The following is an 18,309-nucleotide window of genomic DNA, read 5'->3' on the forward strand; positions in this document are numbered from 1 at the left end:
GCTATTCGCTCAGCCTCTGAATTAAGTTTACTGTACTTAACACAAATCTCCCCAAACCAGCCTTCCTTTTCCCTTTATACAATTAACTGTGTTCTGAGGAGTTCCTACTGCTAAGGCCAAGGGGACTTCAAATTACTATGTAATAGTTATTCGGGACCAGACTGTATCCATCTGACACTTCTCACTGTTACAAGACCCTGGGGCAGTGGACTTTATGCTCAAGGCCAGCAGCTACAGGGTGGAAGGAGGATCCGCACTCTCAGTTAATCATGTTGCTAAAACTTCTGAGATCTTCAAAGGAGATTGGCTTACACCCTGGGAGAGTCTGGTTTAACTGGGACTTCCTTTTGCTACTTTCATTGAGCTTGAAGACTCAATGAAAAAAAGATCTTGAACTTCTGCCTGGACTCCACTGCACAGAGCCCCAGAGAACAACAGCTGCTGGGGAACGGGGGCTTCCGTGAGTTCAGGTCCACAGGGACAGTAACGTGGCTTCCTCAATTTAAAATCAAAGACCCCAATTTCGGTGCGCTTCGGGTTGATAACCTTAATCCCTGAGATTCTTCTTTCTAAACTTCCCTGCATCTTGTAGATTGCAGTCCTGGCAGGGGAGAGTGTCTGCGTTAAGGGAGACGTGTCCTTCAGTCCTGTTCTGATACTGTCTGATAGAGGGGGATGGAGAAGGGAAACAGAGAAGGGTGCCATCCGAGGCTGAATGTCTGTTCAGGGCTTGCTGTCTCTCTCTGTTCTGTGTTGTTTCTTCGAGTGGCCGATTTCCCCACTTCTTCTTTCCATCTCTCTTGCTATTTTTTTCTAGGTTTTACTCTATTGGGCAGTTAACACCACTGATTATAGAGTACATCTATGGCCAAATGCAGGCAGGTCTGAGGGTCCCTTCAGGACAAGAAATAAGAAGAGAAAATAAAGAGGGAGATTTCTTTTTCCAGTAAAGACTGGATGACTCCAAACTCATTCTGTAGCATCATTCAACATTCACAGAGAAATAAATGCTTATTGTGAAAACCTTAACTTATACACATAACAGATGATTAAGGAATGTAGCTCCTTCCATGGAAATTTTTATTTGGTTTTTACAGCTAAATAATCTTTTATGTATGCAAAAAGTGAAAGGTTATTTTTATGCTGATAGATTTAAAGACCAATGGGTTATGTAACGGAGTTCCTTCAAGTAAGTGCCTCACAAGGAAATTTATAACCTAAAACCTTTAAGCGCCATGTGGTGTCCTGTGTGTCGAACCAATAAACTCATTAAAATAACATTGGGTAAACCCAAACACAACACAATGAAAGTTCTAACACAGCCCACATCAACCAACCAACTTTAAAATAATATCTTTGTTATGTGCTAAGGTTAAAAATTCAGCAAATTCTTTATATTTTTTCCACTTGAGATCATGTGTGGTTTTGTACTTTCCTGAGAAGTACACTTTTGTGGCTTTTTTGATCAAAGGAAGGTTATTTTTGCAGAGACATCTTTTGTAGAGGTCCCTGTTCTACTTAATCAAGGTTTCAAAAAAAAAAAAAAAAAGGAGCACAAGAATATTTACTAGTTTTTTTTTTTAATGAAACATAAAAATTCTTAAGATTCTCTTCTTAATGTGGACTTTGGAAAGGAAAGCATGCATGTAAGGTTAGTCATCATTTGGTGTGTATGTGTGTGTGAGAGAGAGACAGAGAGAGGGTAGAGGAGAAAATAAAGGAATTTGGCTGCAAAATTGAGTAATAGTTTGAAACACTTGGCTTCCAGTAGTGAAAGATGAGCAACACTGGGGAAAAGGCTGGACTAACAAGGGCCCACTTGAGGAAAGCTTAATCTCAGCTGGCAGGCTGATGAGCAAGGTCAGCTCGGTGCACACGTTCTCAGCTGGAGCTGGGCTCCCTTTGCCAGCACAATTGTCTTCTGCATTTCAGCTTCTGAAGCGAACTGAAGGTGCCTTCACAGGCAGCGCCTCGGTCTCTCCCCTGGAAAGGGCTGGCCCTCCACTGCCATGACATGTCAATGTGTATCATTTCCACCCATTCCACCGAGCAAGTGGCGCAAAGGAAACTGTTTCTTATTGGAGTGTTGCTGTGTGTGTGTGTGTGTGTGTGTGTGTGTGTAACATGCACGTGAGATGACTTTCTTTCTCCTTGACCATCACGGTCTCTGTTAGGAGGTGAAGTCAAACTCCTGTAGCAAAGAAGGACGAAATGAACATGGAAAAAATGTGCATATGTTAAAAATGAGACACTTGACAATTAGGGATTGCTGAATAAATTTTTACATATACATTCTTTTTCATATGCTTTTCCATTATGGTTTATTACAAGATACTGAATATAGCTCCCATGCTATACAATAGGACCTTCTTGCTTACCTATCTTATATATAGTAGTTTGTATCTGCTATAATTTTCAAATTATTATTGTTCATAGAAAACTGAAGTCAAGCATACTGTTGTAAGAGTTTTTAGAGATTGTATCTCAAAGTAACCTAAATTTTCTAAACATCAGTTCTTACTTGAGGAGGTGTTCTTTATGCTGAATATGCTTTATAATTAATTGGTCAACTATTGGTTTTTCATGTCAACTTTGTAATATAATAAATGATTAACACATAGGTTTATAGCAGCAAATGAATTGAATGATTGAAGAAACTAAATGGATAGTTCAGTTCTTCTTTGTTTGAAGGAAGGGACTTTTCTCTGTCTTATCCAGATTTCTAATTTACACAGAAGTCTGTCTCACTGGCTTAATTGTTAAACCATGCAGAGCTTACATAGTGATCGATAAGTAGATAAAACCTTGAAATAATTCTCTATTCTGAATCAAATAAATGATGTGTCAATTCATCTTATCTCACCAGTTTTGAAGGTAAACACAAACTTAAATAAAATTGGCCTATTAAGAAAGTTCATGTCTCTTTTAAAAAAATTAATTTTTATTGGAGTGCAGTTGCTTTGCAATATTGTGTTAGTTCCTACTGTATAGCAAAGTGAATCAGCTATATGGATATACCTCTCTCACATCTCTCAGAATTGAAAAATAGTTTCAAAGAAGCTAGCTACTTTATTTGATGCATAGATCTGGTCACAGAAAAAGAGAGTTTCGTTTTCAACTTGGAAGTTATTAGTCAGTTGCTCACTCTTTATAATACTTGGGCACCACCACAATTTATCTTTGACTTGGAGACCAGAGAAATAGTTTCTGTGGATATAGGAAAAGGTAGCTACTAAACTTAATATATTGGCCCTAAGCTATATAGTATTATTCTCATCTTATCAAAAACCAAAGACTACATTTCCTAGGATTCCTTGAAGAAATATTTCTCATGTGAGGGCTTCATAAGTTATGTTCCTAAGAAGAACATTCTTATGTTCCTAAGAATTGCAATTACTGTGAGGCATAACTAAATATTAGAAGGCTGGTTTCCTTGTTTTCTGATAAACTAGCCCAAAAGATAATTTCAAAGAGGCCCTGAAACATTTTGAGCCTTGGAAATATTCTTGCAGTAAGCTAACAGGCCACTCGAGACAGGTATGAGAATAATACCTGTGTCAAAAGGTTCTTGTGGGGCAAGGGATTAAGTAAAGTAGCCCCATAACGCTGGGCACTCAGAAAGGATAATATAAATGTCAGCTGTTTTAATTATTGTTATTACAATAATAAAGTAATTTAGACATGTAAATTCTGGTCTGACTGTTAACACATAGCATCATTTAAGACAAGTGCAATTTAACTGTACTTCCAACGGGGCTGAGCTGTAATTGTGGGACACCAGATTTGTGTTGTTCTGTTACGCAGACAAGTAACTGTTACCTTTCTCTGAGCCCTTTTAGCCATCAGGATTTCAGCAGCTGGTTCAGCCAATTCTATTCAAGTCAACATTACAAGTATTTACTGAACATCCCTTAATTGCCAGGTACTGGTCTGAGCACATGGGAAATAAAGTGAAAAATTTCCTAGCCTGGAGGAGCTCACAGTCTAGGGAGGAAGATAAACCCTGAAGGAAAGAGAGCCCATCATTACCTCCTGGAGAATTAGTCCATCTGATTTTAAGGAAGATGGTTTCAGGGACAATGGATGGTTCTTTTGCATATGTTCAAAGTAAATTCCAGCTTCCCTGAGCCATAGTAAATATTGAGATTTAAATACTGAATAGATAAAACCTTGAAATAATTCTCCACTCTGAATCAAATAAATAATGTGTCAATTCATCTTATCAAATAAATGATGTGTTGATTCACCTTAAATATTGAGAATGAGGATATGAGAAAGGACTCCTGCTTCCAAAATATCTTAAAAATATTTAGTTAACCCAGTCTGTGGTTAATGGATGCTAGCTAGACTTACCATGGCTAGCTATGGCTAGCTATCATGGCTATCATATCATGATTTGATATAAATATTGAATCATTATGTTGTATACCTGCACAAATGTTATAGATCAATTATTTCTCAATTAAAAGTAAAGATTTTTTAATTAAAAAATTTAACCTTCTAATTCAAACACCCTGTTAACCATCTTTTAGTATTACTGCTAGATAACATTATTCCATTTTTTTGAAATCAAATGATTAACATTCTTCTACCTACTACTTTCAAATAAGACATTTTCACTGGACTTAGTGCAAAAAAAAAAAAAATTAACTTGAAGAAGTGGAAAAAAATGCCAGAGATTTTAAGAATGAACCTGCTTCCTACTATGATATCTATGGAGAAACAAAATAATTTTGCATATGAAGACACTTATGAAACATCCCACCTTATAGCCGATGTAGGGTCTCCTTTTCCCAGAGCTGAGGAGCTCCACGGTGAGACTGAACATGTAGTTTGGGACCTATGAGGACTGAGTAAAACTGTGGATTGAAGCTGATAGAAGCTGGGAACCAAAGAGTTGTAGTAGGTTGGAATTCATGGGTAATTTAACAAATGAAATTCTAAGACACATAAAAAATAGCAATAGGACTAAATTATCAGCTTGTCATTTTTGATAGGTAATCTATCAGCTGTGACTCTAATGCCAGTCTGGCTCATCTTTCTACTACAAAATGACACTGTATAAGGGAAACATTGCAACAGGAGTGAGGGTGCTGAATCTCATAAGAATTCAATTTACCAGAAATATCCATTTGTGGGGTGTTCACAAGGAAATGTTCCATCTAGCATTATTCTAAATTTATATAAGTAAGTGAATAAAACCAAAAGAATTACTTCACAAAATTGTTCAATGTGGTGCTCACTACTGTTTTTCATTTCTAACCTATGGTATATGATTTGGTTTAATGGGAAACATACTTAAATTTATAGCTAAAATGACTTACATGTATAAATTCAATAGAAGAAATATAAAAATGTTTTATTAAAGTAAGTAGATATTAGGTGCCAGTTGTAAAACTAAATATTCTGCAAAGTCTTTAATTTTATGACAGTTAATTGTTTACTTGGATATTATGTCTATACCTTTGACAGTTACATGCTTTGGAGATTAAAAGCTATCAAACAGTTCAGTTCAAAACTTTGAGAAATTATAGACTAGTTTTGTGTTTCTAAGCTTTTTCAAGCACATCCAAGTAGGAACGATTTCATTATTAAAATATACTTTTATTTAATTACAAAGGTTAGTTTTTTATTCCAGTCTTTTATTAATAACTCATTTGTGATTGCCACTTTTGTTGCTGATCAGAACTCCACCTTTACTTTGAAGAAAACATGTAAAGAGAGAAAAGACTGAAGATCTGCTTGAAGATTATGCTAATTATATGTAAAAATTCATTATTGTCACACAAACTTTGCCATGTATGTGTTGAACATAGTAAAATATTTTTTGTAAATCTATACAGTTAAGATTGCTTGAATTAGAAACACTATCTCAAAAAAAAAAAAATCACTCAGACTAACTCAGTCAATTAGTTTCAATAATTATCCCCCATAACAAAAACACTACTAGGAAAACCCAGACATCCTGGAGAAAAAGAAAGAACATTAAAATGCAGAAAGTCACTGATATCATTATATTTTAAATGAATTTTGCAAGTAGGTTGTACAGCACACTATAGTTTGCAACTGATCTAAATTTTAAGACTGTTGTAACAATTAAGGCTTTTGTAACCATCTCTAAAGTACAAAAATTTCCTTCATTTAAAATAGTTTTCTTTCCTTGAAGGGAAGTAGAAACATATTAAACAATTTTCAGGGAAGATTCTGAAAAGGTTCTTTAAATTTGGAAGTGTATCTTAAATGCTTTGAATACATGTATGACACCAGGGCCATGGCTAATTAGTTATAACGGAAGTTTTTGATTGGTTTTTATTAAAACCAGTTTTACCAATTGTGTGTAAAATTAAATTTTGTTACAAAGTTACATATAGAAAAGTAACCAAATTGATAAAATTTTTAAAAAAAATTCTTTCTCCTGATAACTTTGTTTCATGTGACATGAATTTGCCTGTGCCTGAAATGTTCATGTTTTTAAGCAACTGCAGGAAAAAACTCAATTTTCATTTAAAAATAAAATGACTGTTCTAGATGAATAAAGAAAAGTATATTTACTATATTAGGATGTTCATTAGGATTTAGTTTTCTATTTGGATACTATACTAACTGGATGAAAGATACATCAAAGTAGTACACGGAGCTTACTTCTAAGACCTATTAGGAAAAATGTCCAATTTGATGCATTAAAACAACTTATCTATAAAATTAGATGCTAGAACTACTTCATGTCTGACAGATCACTACTGGTAGGTTGAGATGTATTAAACATTGGAAACAGTTACTGTCTGTTTTTATGTCTTATTCTTGGTGTGTTATTTTCTTCTGGGTGAACATAGTTAGCGGAGGAGAGAATAAGAGAGAGAGGTTAAGGCTGAAAATTTCCAGTGCTTCTACCACGCATGTTCGGTGGTCCAATTACAGATCCACTGGAGAATGCAGCTCAGTAAGAAAAGAGAGTTAATATTAATGTTTGGACTGGCTTAACGTTTAGCTTTTCTGGGGAAGAAAGATTATAAAACTGTACAAAAATAGGGTTTAGGAAGCTTTCCTTACCTACAGGTTGGACTAACCGGTTATCAGATTGTGGCAAATCTATTTGCCAAACGTGTACAGCTGCAACTTGCCATCATCAAGCTGTTTGAAGAAAATGGAATGCTTGTTCTCTTCTGGGGAGGGGAGGAAGATTAAGAGATAACATTTTGACTCAAAGAAATGGTGATAACTTAGTACAAACAATAAAGACAGTAGCATGGTCTCACTCACATTAGTCTTTGCACACAGCAACTTTCTCACCAAAGCGTCATTACCACTGGGCCCCCCTTGGAGCCGGGCTATAGCTTCATGTTCCTCTTCAAGAGCAAAAAGAAGTTATCTCTTAATATAACCAGTAAAACACAAGCTTACTTATTCAGACGTGAATAAATAAAGACTTCTCTTTCAGGGTGTGAGTGCACAAGCGGAGGAGAAGCGGTCACTTCGTTCTAGGTGTGACCAAAAGAGGGCACCGTCTGCCCCTCACGCCAGCAGAGCTCTCGAGACTGTCAAACAGCCCCAAACCCAAACCCCTCGGCCACGAAGGCAGAGCCTCCGGGGGCCTCTGGCCTTCTGTCTCAGATAAGGAGACCAGATTCTAAAATTGCTCATTATGGACAACATCAGTCTGGTTATTTACTTCAGGGTTGATTTCTACATGTAGCCCTCACATTCCCTGAAAAGTTAACCATTAGATGCAAGCATCTGATATTCACTGTGACACTTTTCACAGACACGTTGGGTTTTAATATTATACAGAACACTGAGAAATTTCACTTTAGGCCAGATATAGGCTGTCATCAAACAGCACAAGAAAAAGCTGACAATTAAGTTCCTAATGGTATCTTAACTCTGAGGGATTATCTATAATGATAGCCAGATAGGAAACAGTGGCAGTCAGATCTCCCCAGCACATGGAGGAAGCAGTTAAATGCATTTGAGGTATGTGGGAAATGATTGGAAACAGTATTTTATGCCAAATTTTAGTAACAGAAGCCTAACAAATGAGTGAGAGGAAAAAAAAAAAGTCCTTACATTTATTTTCTGTATGCTTAAAGAGTTTTCTAACAACTGTATGTCTTACATAGTTAAGAGTTTGGGGGGACTGCACACCTCCCTTGTATATAACCAATGTCTTCAGGGTGACCGGCGAGAGCAGTTCTAGGCTCTTGAATGCAATTGCCAACCACTAGCAGAAACGCACCATGCAGAAGAATACATGATTTTTGAAACACTAAACTTAGCAGTTAAATCCAGAGACTGGAGGTAAGTAGTACAGACAGCTTTGTAGTAGAGAGAGCTGTTTAGAAGGAGGAAATGTGAGTTCTTAAGAGAATGATCACTTAGGGGAGTGGATTTCCATTGCTGTGAAAATATCACTGCATCATGCAATACCTGAAGGGAAACCTTGTGGGGAAACAGATTAATTCTATAATCTTTTCAGATAAGGAAAGCAGCCAAAATAGTTTTATGGTAGGTGAGGAGGGGAACTGCCATCTACTAATACTAAAATCTAGCAGGATAATCCCTCCCTTTCAACACAAAATCAAAGCAAGTAAAAAAGAATTTTTTTTCTTCCTCACTCTGTCTCTAGAAAAAGAATCACTATCTAGTGTAAAGCGTTGTGCAAGCCTCTTCATGTTTCTTCCCTCCAGAAAACAACTAAACAGAGGAAAGACCGAGTTCACAAACATTCCAGTTTGCTCCTGCCAAGGCACATCAGAGAAGCCGAAACTGGGACTGCCAGGGTTTGGGGTGGGTTCACCGGCGTGCCTGGAGTTAAAACCCAGACGTGTAGCCTTGCGGTCGCAAGTGCCTCCTTTCCCGAGTGGTCCCAACCCCTGGTCTCTCTGCCCGAAGGAAGCGAGCCTCAGATAGGGAGATGGACAGTTGTTGTCTCGGTTCCCAAGAATCGGGGTCCCCTTGGGTCACCTCATCCACCCAGCCACCTGTTACCCTCCAGGCCTGGATTTTCCGGAGACAAAATTAAGCAACGAGCCGCTGCCTCGTCTCCGCAACTGGGGCTTTGGAGGCTGTGATGGAGGGGGGAGACGGGGCGGTAGGATCCCCGAGGGATGACAGAGAGCTTCAAGTCTCCACTTGGGTGCGGGCGCCGCTGTTTACCCTCTCCGCCGCCTTAAGCCCACTTCCCTTTCCTCCCCTGGAGGAGGAGATGGTTAAAGATTACATAGTGGCCGCGGGCACTTCAAAGGGCGGCTCGGCAGCCAAAGGTAAAGATAACGTTCTGGCAGCTAGTGGTTGCCACATTTTAATCACTTCATTAAAAAAAAGGAGGGGGGGGGCTAGAAAGAACAGAACAGAACAACAGAACAGAAAAAGGTTACATCACGCGACCGCGCAAGGGATGAAGAGTAAGTTCCTTCGGAGCTGGACACGTTGGAGTTCTCCTTTGGGGAAACTTTTTCCAGTCCATCTCTTCGCGGAACGTGACGGGACAAGGAGGCGGAGGTTGGGGCAGGGACCAATTGGGCAGCCTACCCTAGGGTTCCAGGTTCAGGGGCACAGATGTCCACACTGCAGACAAATTGCCTGCACTCGCAGGAATTCGCGCGGCGACCTGCCTAGACTGGGCCGCAAAGCTGCAGCGCACCAGCGCTTTCCCCGGGGTTGCACTCGGAGCCGCCGTTTCTCTGCGGGTCCCAGGAAGTGTGGGCGCGCTGCTCCAAGACACGTGCGTTTCCCAGGGGCCCAAACACGCCTGACCAAGACGCCCTTGGCAACCTCGTCCGCCCCCTCCAGAGCGCGCGGAGGGCCAGCCTGCCTCCCTCCCTCCGCCCGCTTCCCGAAGCAGAGCCGGGGCGCACTTACAGGTAGGAGGTGAAGACACTGAGGTTGGAGGGCAGCTCTGAAAGCCCCAGGTCGGAGCAGTCCACCCTGAGCAGCATCCTGCCGTCCGGCTCGCACTGACAGCGCGCGGGGCACCCCCGCAGCAGCATGCCGGGTCTGGGCGAGCCGCCCGCGGCCGCCAGCTGCAGCAGGACGGGCAAGGACAGGAGAACGCCGACCGAGGAGGTGTCCATGGTGCCCGGGCAGCGGGACCGCGGCGGCGAGTGGGGAGGGTCGGCCGGGCTGCAGACCGTGGCGCGCCAGGAGCGGCTCGGCGGGCTTCTGCGGCTCCGCGGGCGCGGGCAGCGCGGGGCCGCCGAGGAGAAGCGCCGCGGGGCCCGGCCGGGTCCCTGCCGCCACGCGGGGTCCAGGAGCGGCTGCAGCCGCTGCAGGGGCCGGGCGGTGAGCGCTGCTGCTGCCGGCGGCCTGCTTGGCGCGGAGCAGCATCTCCGCTCGCACGCCCCTGTTTTAAAGCGCTCCAGCCCGAATCGCGCGCCCGGTGACGTCAGCGCAGCCCGGCCGCCCGCGGCCCCCGCCCGGCCCCGCCGCCCTCCCCCGACCCCCTCCTCCCTCCCCGGCCCTGCGGCGGGAGGCGGCTGGCGGCGCGAGGTGCAGCCGAGTTCTCGGCGCCCCGGCTCTGCCTGCCCGGCGCGGACCCCGGCGCTCCGCACCGCGTGAGGGGCGCGGGACCCCGCTCCCCGCCCCGCCCCCGGCTGCCTCCGTTCTCTCCCGCGGCTGGGCCGCCCGGAGCCGAGAGCCGAAAGGGACCTGCTTCAGACGGGTACAGACGGACACGCAGGGGCCGAAGGATGCTGCACGCTTCCCCAAAGCCCACTTCCGAGAATGCAGGGGCTACATGGAGCACCTAAGGGGGAAAAAGAAAAAAAAAAAAAAAATCCAATCCAGAAAAATAGTCACACTAGCAGGGTAAGGAGGAAAGCGTCCCCAGGCAAAAGATGGGTGACCTTTTGGATCCTTACCTCAGGCCGCCCGATCTGGCTCGCTTTTTGCCCTAAAATCGAAACGCTGGGCTAATCGCTAAATAAATACAGCTCGTGAGCAAGCACTCCAGTGTTGTCTAACCCATGGGGTTAGATGTCCAAGTGACTTTAAAAAAAGTGATTTAGGATCCTCTGGAAGTCACCTTTAGTGAAGCAATGCGGGACAGATGTTTGCTTTTGTTCGGCTGCCTTTTCATCCTAAAAGTGTCCCAGGGTTTTCTAAATAAGTGCAGTCCCACCCAGATGTGAGAACCATTTTTAGTGCAAATTGCGAGCTCTCATACTCTTCAAAAGCGACCTGCAGTGAACCTGCAGGAGAAAGGAGGACAAGGACGCAGGGCGTTCCTGGGAGAAGGCCTCGGTGCAGAGCCCGACGTCTGCAGACCCCAGTGAGTAGCTGAAAAAAGTTACGGCCCAAGCCTGCCACTTCAACTCACAAAAATGCACAGTTTTCACTCTGGGCACAATGCCTGCTTGTTTCATGAAGGTGGAGAACGCTTATGGCTTTTAAGGCCACTCAGCCTTCTTCCACTTAGTCCATCCTGCTGAGTTTCCCATATAAACTTCTGAATTTTACAGCTGGATAGATTTTTGTCGTTGTGTCTATTTCCTCTCCTTTGTTTAAGTAGTGGTCCGCAAACCTGGCTGACGTCCTATATTAAAAACGTGGCTGACGTCTATATATTAAAAAAATATATAGATTCCTGGACCTAAATCAGTGTTCCGAACATGCTCTTTTCTATTCTGAGTTCCTGGATTGGATGGAAGGAGAGAGTGGCTAAGCTTTATATATACCCCATCTTCTTCATTTTGCAGATAAAGATATTGCAGCCCAGAGATTTGGGAACATCTTACAGTGGCTGCTGAAAACTGTGAGTGAACCCCGGATTCTGGATATCAGTGCAGGGCCTACTTCTTTCCTGGTCCTTCACCTGTCTCTTTGCACATCACGTCCAGTACCGTACCTCTGCTTATTTATTTTTGTTAATTTTTAATTTTATATTGGAGTATAGCCAATTAACAATGCTGTGATAGATCTTCTTTATCCATTCTGCCTTTGCTAATTTTTTTTATTCTTGCTTCTCCTAGCCATTCCTTCCACATTTATAGAACATCTACTAATTACTCATTTTCTTTCCCTTTAAAAAAACTTAGCCCCAGATTACTTATTTTGTAAGAAAGCAATTCCAGACTTACTCTTTCTTTAAACCCTTCTGTAACCATAGTTTATATTAGTCATCAAGAAACAAATCTTTATAGAACAGCTACAGGTGTGATACAGCAGTGGCCCAGTTACCGCTCTTCCATGGAGCTTACAGTCTAAGGAAGATCACAGACTCTGCACAGAAATTCTAGAAATCTCATTGAAAGTGTATGTTCTAAATATCACACAACTGAGCCCTAAAATTTTCTTGAATGCATATGTGTCTTGCTTTCCCAACTTTATTGTGATAGCTTTGGAGACAGGGACTAGGCCACTTGTCTTTACGTGGAGAACTCCTACAGTGGACTCATGTTTGTGGAAACTTAACTGATTTTTACGGACTGACTGATTTATCAACACAGGTATCCAAATATGATCGTGTCCACCATCTTACTAAGGGCTTTTGTCAATAGTTTCTGTGACTTCAGGGTTCCAAAAAGAGTATAGCACTTTGGTCATCGAATGAATCAGGTAGAACTAGATTTGAATCTAGATTCTGACAGTTTTAGGTGTATGACCGGAAGCAACAGAATGAGCCTGTATAAGTCTCTGTAAAAAAGGATTGTTATTCACCTACATAGTGCTAAACATGGAAATGTCTGAAACTTGGCCTGGAGTAGAGTGAATTTCCCACCTGCGTTTGTGCCTTTCCTATTCTCTTCAGGGATTGAAGCTTGTTAACCAATTTGTGTAAAGCAGAGGGATTCCTGACTCAGTTACAAGGGGGAAAGACAGCTATGCTGGATGAAGCCAGGTGTAATGAATATTTTTTCTTTTTTTCCACATGCCCAACATTTCTCCTCTTTCTTTTTGGTTAATGCATGCCACACTTTTCTTTTGGGAAACACTTCCCAAACCTTAGGTGACTCTGGTAGAACTGTCGATCATATGTCCCAGTTTCCTGACCCTGGGGTAAGTATATGACCCCAGCAGAGCAGTCTGAATCCATCTGAGGGCTTGTCACGAACCCTGGGGTGAGAGGCTCTTTTCCAGCCTCATGAGTTCAGGACAAGGAAGCCTGGAGCTCAAGGGAGCTGTCATTCTGCCTTGTGGAGAGAGCTCATCACAAAGTGAGCATCAGCTTTAGTGAGGAGAGAAGCAAAATCCTAAGGTCCTCTTTTAAATGTCTGATTTAAAAGCTGTTGCTACACCATCGCCTCCCAATTGGGTGAACCAGTCAATTTTATTTTGTCTTGTTGGTTAAGGTAATGAGTAAGGACTTTTTTGTGATCACTTGCAATCAGAGATGCTTAGTAAAAACGTAAAAGTCCAGGAAGCATGAATACTTGAGTGTGACCTGATGAAATTCAAGGTCTTGCAGACCTTAAAACGTATGAGTTGAAAATAAGAATAGTTCTTCTAATGGTAATTTTGTTGTCTGAATACACATATGTTAATTACGTTACCTTAGCTAATAAAATGAAAATACAGCAAAGCAGATTCCTGTGTACTACAAAGAAAAAAGAAAGTTCTAGTAGGGCCTCTGAGTAGTAGTTTCTAGTAGTGGACAGGAATACTGGAGTGGGTTGCCATGCGCTTCTCCAGGGGATCTTCCCTACCCAGGGATCAAATTCAAACTCGCGTCTCTTACATCTCCTGCAGTGGTGGGTGGATTCGTTACTGCTAACACCACCTGGGAAGGCCCCGTACCCTTTCCCCAATCCCTTGGAAATTCTAAACATACAGAGACTTAAGCTGCATAGAATCTTAGACTTGTTATTGTCTTATTGAAAAAAAAATTCACACATTTTGGTAAAGAAAACAATGATAGTCTTTTTGGACTGCCCCTGGAACCAGTTGGAGCAAAGAATGGTATGTTTTTATGTGAACAGTAGGGACAAATATATATTCAACTTTTCCCCCTTAAAAAACATATATATTTCTAGTTTCTCTCAACAACCAGTTACACGCATGCATAGTGGTGATACATCAGAGGAGAACAGCTCCACCCCTTACACGTAATAATGTTAGTGGGATAAAGTAGAGCCGTATGGTGTTTTGTCTGGGTGAGATGTTTGTATTATTCATGATTTTGGAAGGTATCTGACTGTTAATCAGTTGGTGTGTAATGGGAATATCTCAGGCCAGGACTGTAATCCCTTTGTGCCTCTTAGACTAAGTTCCTAAAGTCAGTTCTGGTAAAGTACAGTCTGGTACATGTTTCTGGGCTTGCTAAACGGATGATTTCCTAATTCTTTAATCTTTGATAAAAGTCCACAACTAAAAACATTCGTGTACACCACATGAATTACTAATAAGCTTAGTTGAAGCATGCCAGGATAATTTAAGTTAACAGGTAAGTCAATATTTCTTTTACAAGTATAGTGAAATTGTGTTTACACAACTGGTGGGCTATTACAGACTTATTTAACTTGTTTGAAAGAGTATAAAGCCCATTATTTGTCCTGCTCATTTTACATTCATGATATAATCAGGCTTATGCTGAATTTCTTCACTTCCTTTTACCAACAAAGTCTAATTAATTGAGAAAGGAGGGGGATTTAAGAATAAAGATCTATTTTCTTTCGGAATTATTTATTTAGCAAGAAAGCATTCATTCAGCTAACTCATTACTTTGAAGCAGCCTATTATATAATATCAATCGGATCTGTCTTTGATATTATCCAACATAAAGGAAACCTTTAAATATATCCACATGTTTACAACATGCTAAAAGAAAGGACAGTGGTACCTGATATTATAATTCTGTAGCTCATTTTGATTTCCTTGTTTTATTTCGAGTGTGACAGTGGACATAATCTGCTGGTGGGCCACCTAGTTTCTGGAAACATGTGTCCAAACTCACATGCAAACCAGGAGGAGGTTTTCTTTTCAAACTAAGAATAAGATTAGTGAGGAAAAAAGAATAAAACACAATTAAATGATTTTCTTGTTTATTCCTATGCTTTTCAAATTCTGCCGAATATCCCCTTAGTATATAGACAAACTCTTCCTTATACCCATTGTGATGTCTCTTTTCATGATTTCTTTAGAACTACACTTTTAGAAATTTTAACCATCTGTCATGTCCACATGCTCAGACAGAGCCTGCACCTTGCTTCAAATGATGAGAGCCTGGCAGGTTCCCATTGGCAGAGGTGCCTCTCCCAAGGCCTCTTGCAAGAGTATATTCAGATCCTGGTCTCTCAACTGCAATTCTGAGACCCAGTGAGCTCTGAAAAAGGAAAGGTTTTCTGAAACAAATTTCATAGCATAGTGTGAATGGAACGGATGTGAATTTGTTTATATTCTTTTTCTCCTTTTCATGTTATTATTTGCTCAGTTTGCTGCAGAAATGTTGATGTGGTTGATTGCAGGCTGCTTCCTCAGACTCGAGTGGGAGTTTTATGTAATACATGGGGCCATTGTTCTAAATATTTTAGACAATGTATGGGCTATTATTCTCAAATTTAAAATCACCCCGTATTCTGCATTTTCTGCATCTGTGACCTTGAGATTTTTGGCAAAGGGATTATACAGCTATAAATCATCAATAAACTTTGCAATAGTCATCTCATAAATGGTTTTTAGAAGAAAGGCATTGGATGAGGCAAGGGTAGGAAGTTCCATTGCAAGTAAAACCCAAAGTGAAGTGGTCAGCTCAGGTGAGTGAGCACTTGCTGCTGGACACATCCCCCTTTGCAGAGTATGGGGCACAGCTTCCTGTCTCTTCCTCTGGGTACACATCTATCTGTAGAGTAGCTAGTAGAGACCATTATATTAGGAGCTTGCTGTCTCTCAAACACTAGAGAATTGATAACAATTGGGAAACACATTTCGGGAAAGAAAAACCAGAGGTGTTGAACAGATAGTAATAGTAAAAGTAAGAAGAAGGAATTGTTCAGCTCACTTAGAAGAACAAATTTATGGGTTTTATTTCACGGACGTGCAAAATTTATAAAGGAAAGCAAACAAATACAGAGCACGCTATTTCCCCAAATGCTTTATTTTGATAAGTCTAGTGCATTTTAATTGAGTACACATAGTAGCATTTCACTGCTGTTACAGTCTCGTAAAGCAGGGCAAACTATATTGCACAAACTCTGTGGCTCAAGTCAATGAGTCATAATAAAGCATTGCCCAGATTGCTGCAATTAAAATTTACAGAAACTTTTTGTTGAGTGTTGTTAGGTTTGTGGATTAATAAAAGAGCCTGTTAATTTTAATTTTTCTTTAACAAGGACTAAGATTTTGGTTGTAAGTTTCGTTGACTTTCTCCTTTTGCATAAATTTTAGATTGTACTTGGCAGAAAAATAATCTCATTGCAGCTTAAAAAATACATTAATATACTAAATACATTTTCTAAGAGGTGATCCCTGTCCTTTTCTTACCATCTCTCACTCTCCTTCATTCACATTCTTTCTGTTTTTTCCTACTCCCATCTTCTCTAACCTCGCGTCAGGATCGCTGGGAGAGGGTGGGATGGTGTGAAGGTCATTGGCTAGGTCACCAATGAGAAGGGCAGCATGACATAGCATCACAGCACAGGTTTTGAGTTCTCACAGTCCAGGGTTCAGATCTCTGCTCTGTCATTTACAAGTTGTGGGGTTTGGAGCAACTTCACCTGTGAGGCCTAGTTTTTTCATCTGCAAGATGAGGACGGTTGTACCATGTCTGCAGAGCTTGCTAGAAAATGAGACCTGATGTATTACAGGGCCTTCCATGCAGTAAACACTTAATATATGGTAATAATAAGGAGTTTTCCATTCTTTTCTTGAAGTTTTTCTTGAGAAAATTTGTTCAACTCTATGGAGCTAGGAGGATTGAAACAGGCAGATAGACTTTTCACTTTTTTCTTTTGCTAATGACATGGTACTTTGAACATTTACTGTGGTTTCACAGGAAAGTAGAGAGTTTCACAAAATTTTGAGATTACCTTGGTTAGGGACATTTGCTAGTGAAACAGTCCGAGTTACATTTATTAGGCCTCAGTTTCTAGTTTTAATAAATCCTCAATTCCCAGTTTTAATTGTAGCTGTTGTTCAGTTGCTAAGTAGTGCCCAACTCTTTGCGACCCCGTGAACTGCAGCGCACCAGGCTTCCCTGTCCTTCACTATCTCCCATGGTTCGCTCAAACTCATGTCCATTGAGTTGGTGGTGCTATCTAACCATCTCAACCTCTGCCACCCCCTTCTCCTCCTGCCCTCAATCTTTCCCAGCATCAGGGTCTTTTCCAATGAGTTGGTCCTTCTCATCAGGTGGCCAAAGTATTGGAGCTTCAGCTTCAGCATCAGTCGTTCCAATGAATATTCAGGGTTAATCTTCTTTAGTATTGACTGGTTTGATCTCCTTGTAGTCCAAGGAACTCTCAAGAGTCTTCTCCAGCACCACAGTTCAAAAACATCAATTCTTCAGGACTCGGCCTTCCTTATGATGCAACTCTCTCATCGGTACATGACTACTGGAAAATTATTAGTGTTAATTAGAATGTATTTATCTGCAGACATCTACTGAACATTCAGTAGATGCCAAGCACTGAAAACATGGGGATAAATGCATATGGTGCCTGCTTTCAAGTAATTCACCACTGAGTTGAGAAGACAGACATGGAAAACAGATAAGTAAAGTGCAGGATAATAAAAGGGATAAAAAAAAAAATGCTGTTAGGGTAAAAAGGAGGGAGGAACTAACTCTGCCTCACAGAAAGCCTTCATAGAAAAGGTGATGTTTGAAGCAAGTTCTTGAAGGTTCAGCAGGAGTTTGTTGGGGAAGAAGAGTGAAAGGCCATCCCTGGGAGTTTGATGAGGACAAAAGGGGATTCTTAGGTGGTGATTAGCCTGGTTCTCGTTTAGGGTGAAGATGTGTAGGCTTGGGAAACTGGCAGAAAGAGAAGCTGGAAAGACACAGTAAGACAGAGAGATTGTGGAAAAGGCGTGATGTGCCATCTTATGATGCTTGGGCTTGATTCTGGGTACAGGAGGGGACCAGGGCATCTTTAGGCAGGGGAAGGATGCTGTCACATTTTGCCTTTGGAAGGAGAGGGACTTTAAAGTCAGCTCCAGCACTGCAGGAGCAGGAGTCAGAAGCTACAGCTGATTTGAGTATTTGCAGATTTGAGCAAGAGGAGAGAGACACCACAGTCAGCATGGAGCACTGGACATGGCAAAGCAGGTTCTCGAGATATCTCAGGGGCAGAATCGGCAGAACTTGGTGTCTGTGGTACCCAGAGGGAATGGGATGCTTGTGATGTCTTTGCTGCCTTTAGCCTCGGAGACTAGGTAGAAGAT

The 18,309-nt window shown here is 41.4% G+C and overlaps 2 protein-coding genes across 3 annotated transcripts in view; one reads left to right on the forward strand and one right to left on the reverse strand.

Moving 5' to 3' along the window:
- The window catches only part of LGR5 (leucine rich repeat containing G protein-coupled receptor 5), a 127,191-nt gene extending 116,990 nt beyond the window's left edge, over positions 1-10,201 (reverse strand). Inside the window, exon 1 of the mRNA XM_043447171.1 lies at positions 9,859-10,201. Within this exon, the coding sequence (XP_043303106.1) occupies positions 9,859-10,070 (212 nt within the window). The 5' untranslated portion in view covers positions 10,071-10,201. The remainder of the gene's footprint in view (positions 1-9,858) is intronic.
- The window catches only part of TSPAN8 (tetraspanin 8), a 278,039-nt gene continuing 269,455 nt past the window's right edge, over positions 9,726-18,309 (forward strand). For both annotated transcript variants that reach the window (XM_043447173.1, XM_043447174.1), the window contains exons 1-2: positions 9,726-9,860; positions 11,694-11,749. The gene's annotated coding sequence lies outside the window, so the exon portion shown is untranslated. The remainder of the gene's footprint in view (positions 9,861-11,693; positions 11,750-18,309) is intronic.

Source organism: Cervus canadensis, chromosome 25, assembly GCF_019320065.1.
Source record: "Cervus canadensis isolate Bull #8, Minnesota chromosome 25, ASM1932006v1, whole genome shotgun sequence".
Classification (NCBI taxonomy): Eukaryota; Metazoa; Chordata; class Mammalia; order Artiodactyla; family Cervidae; genus Cervus; species Cervus canadensis.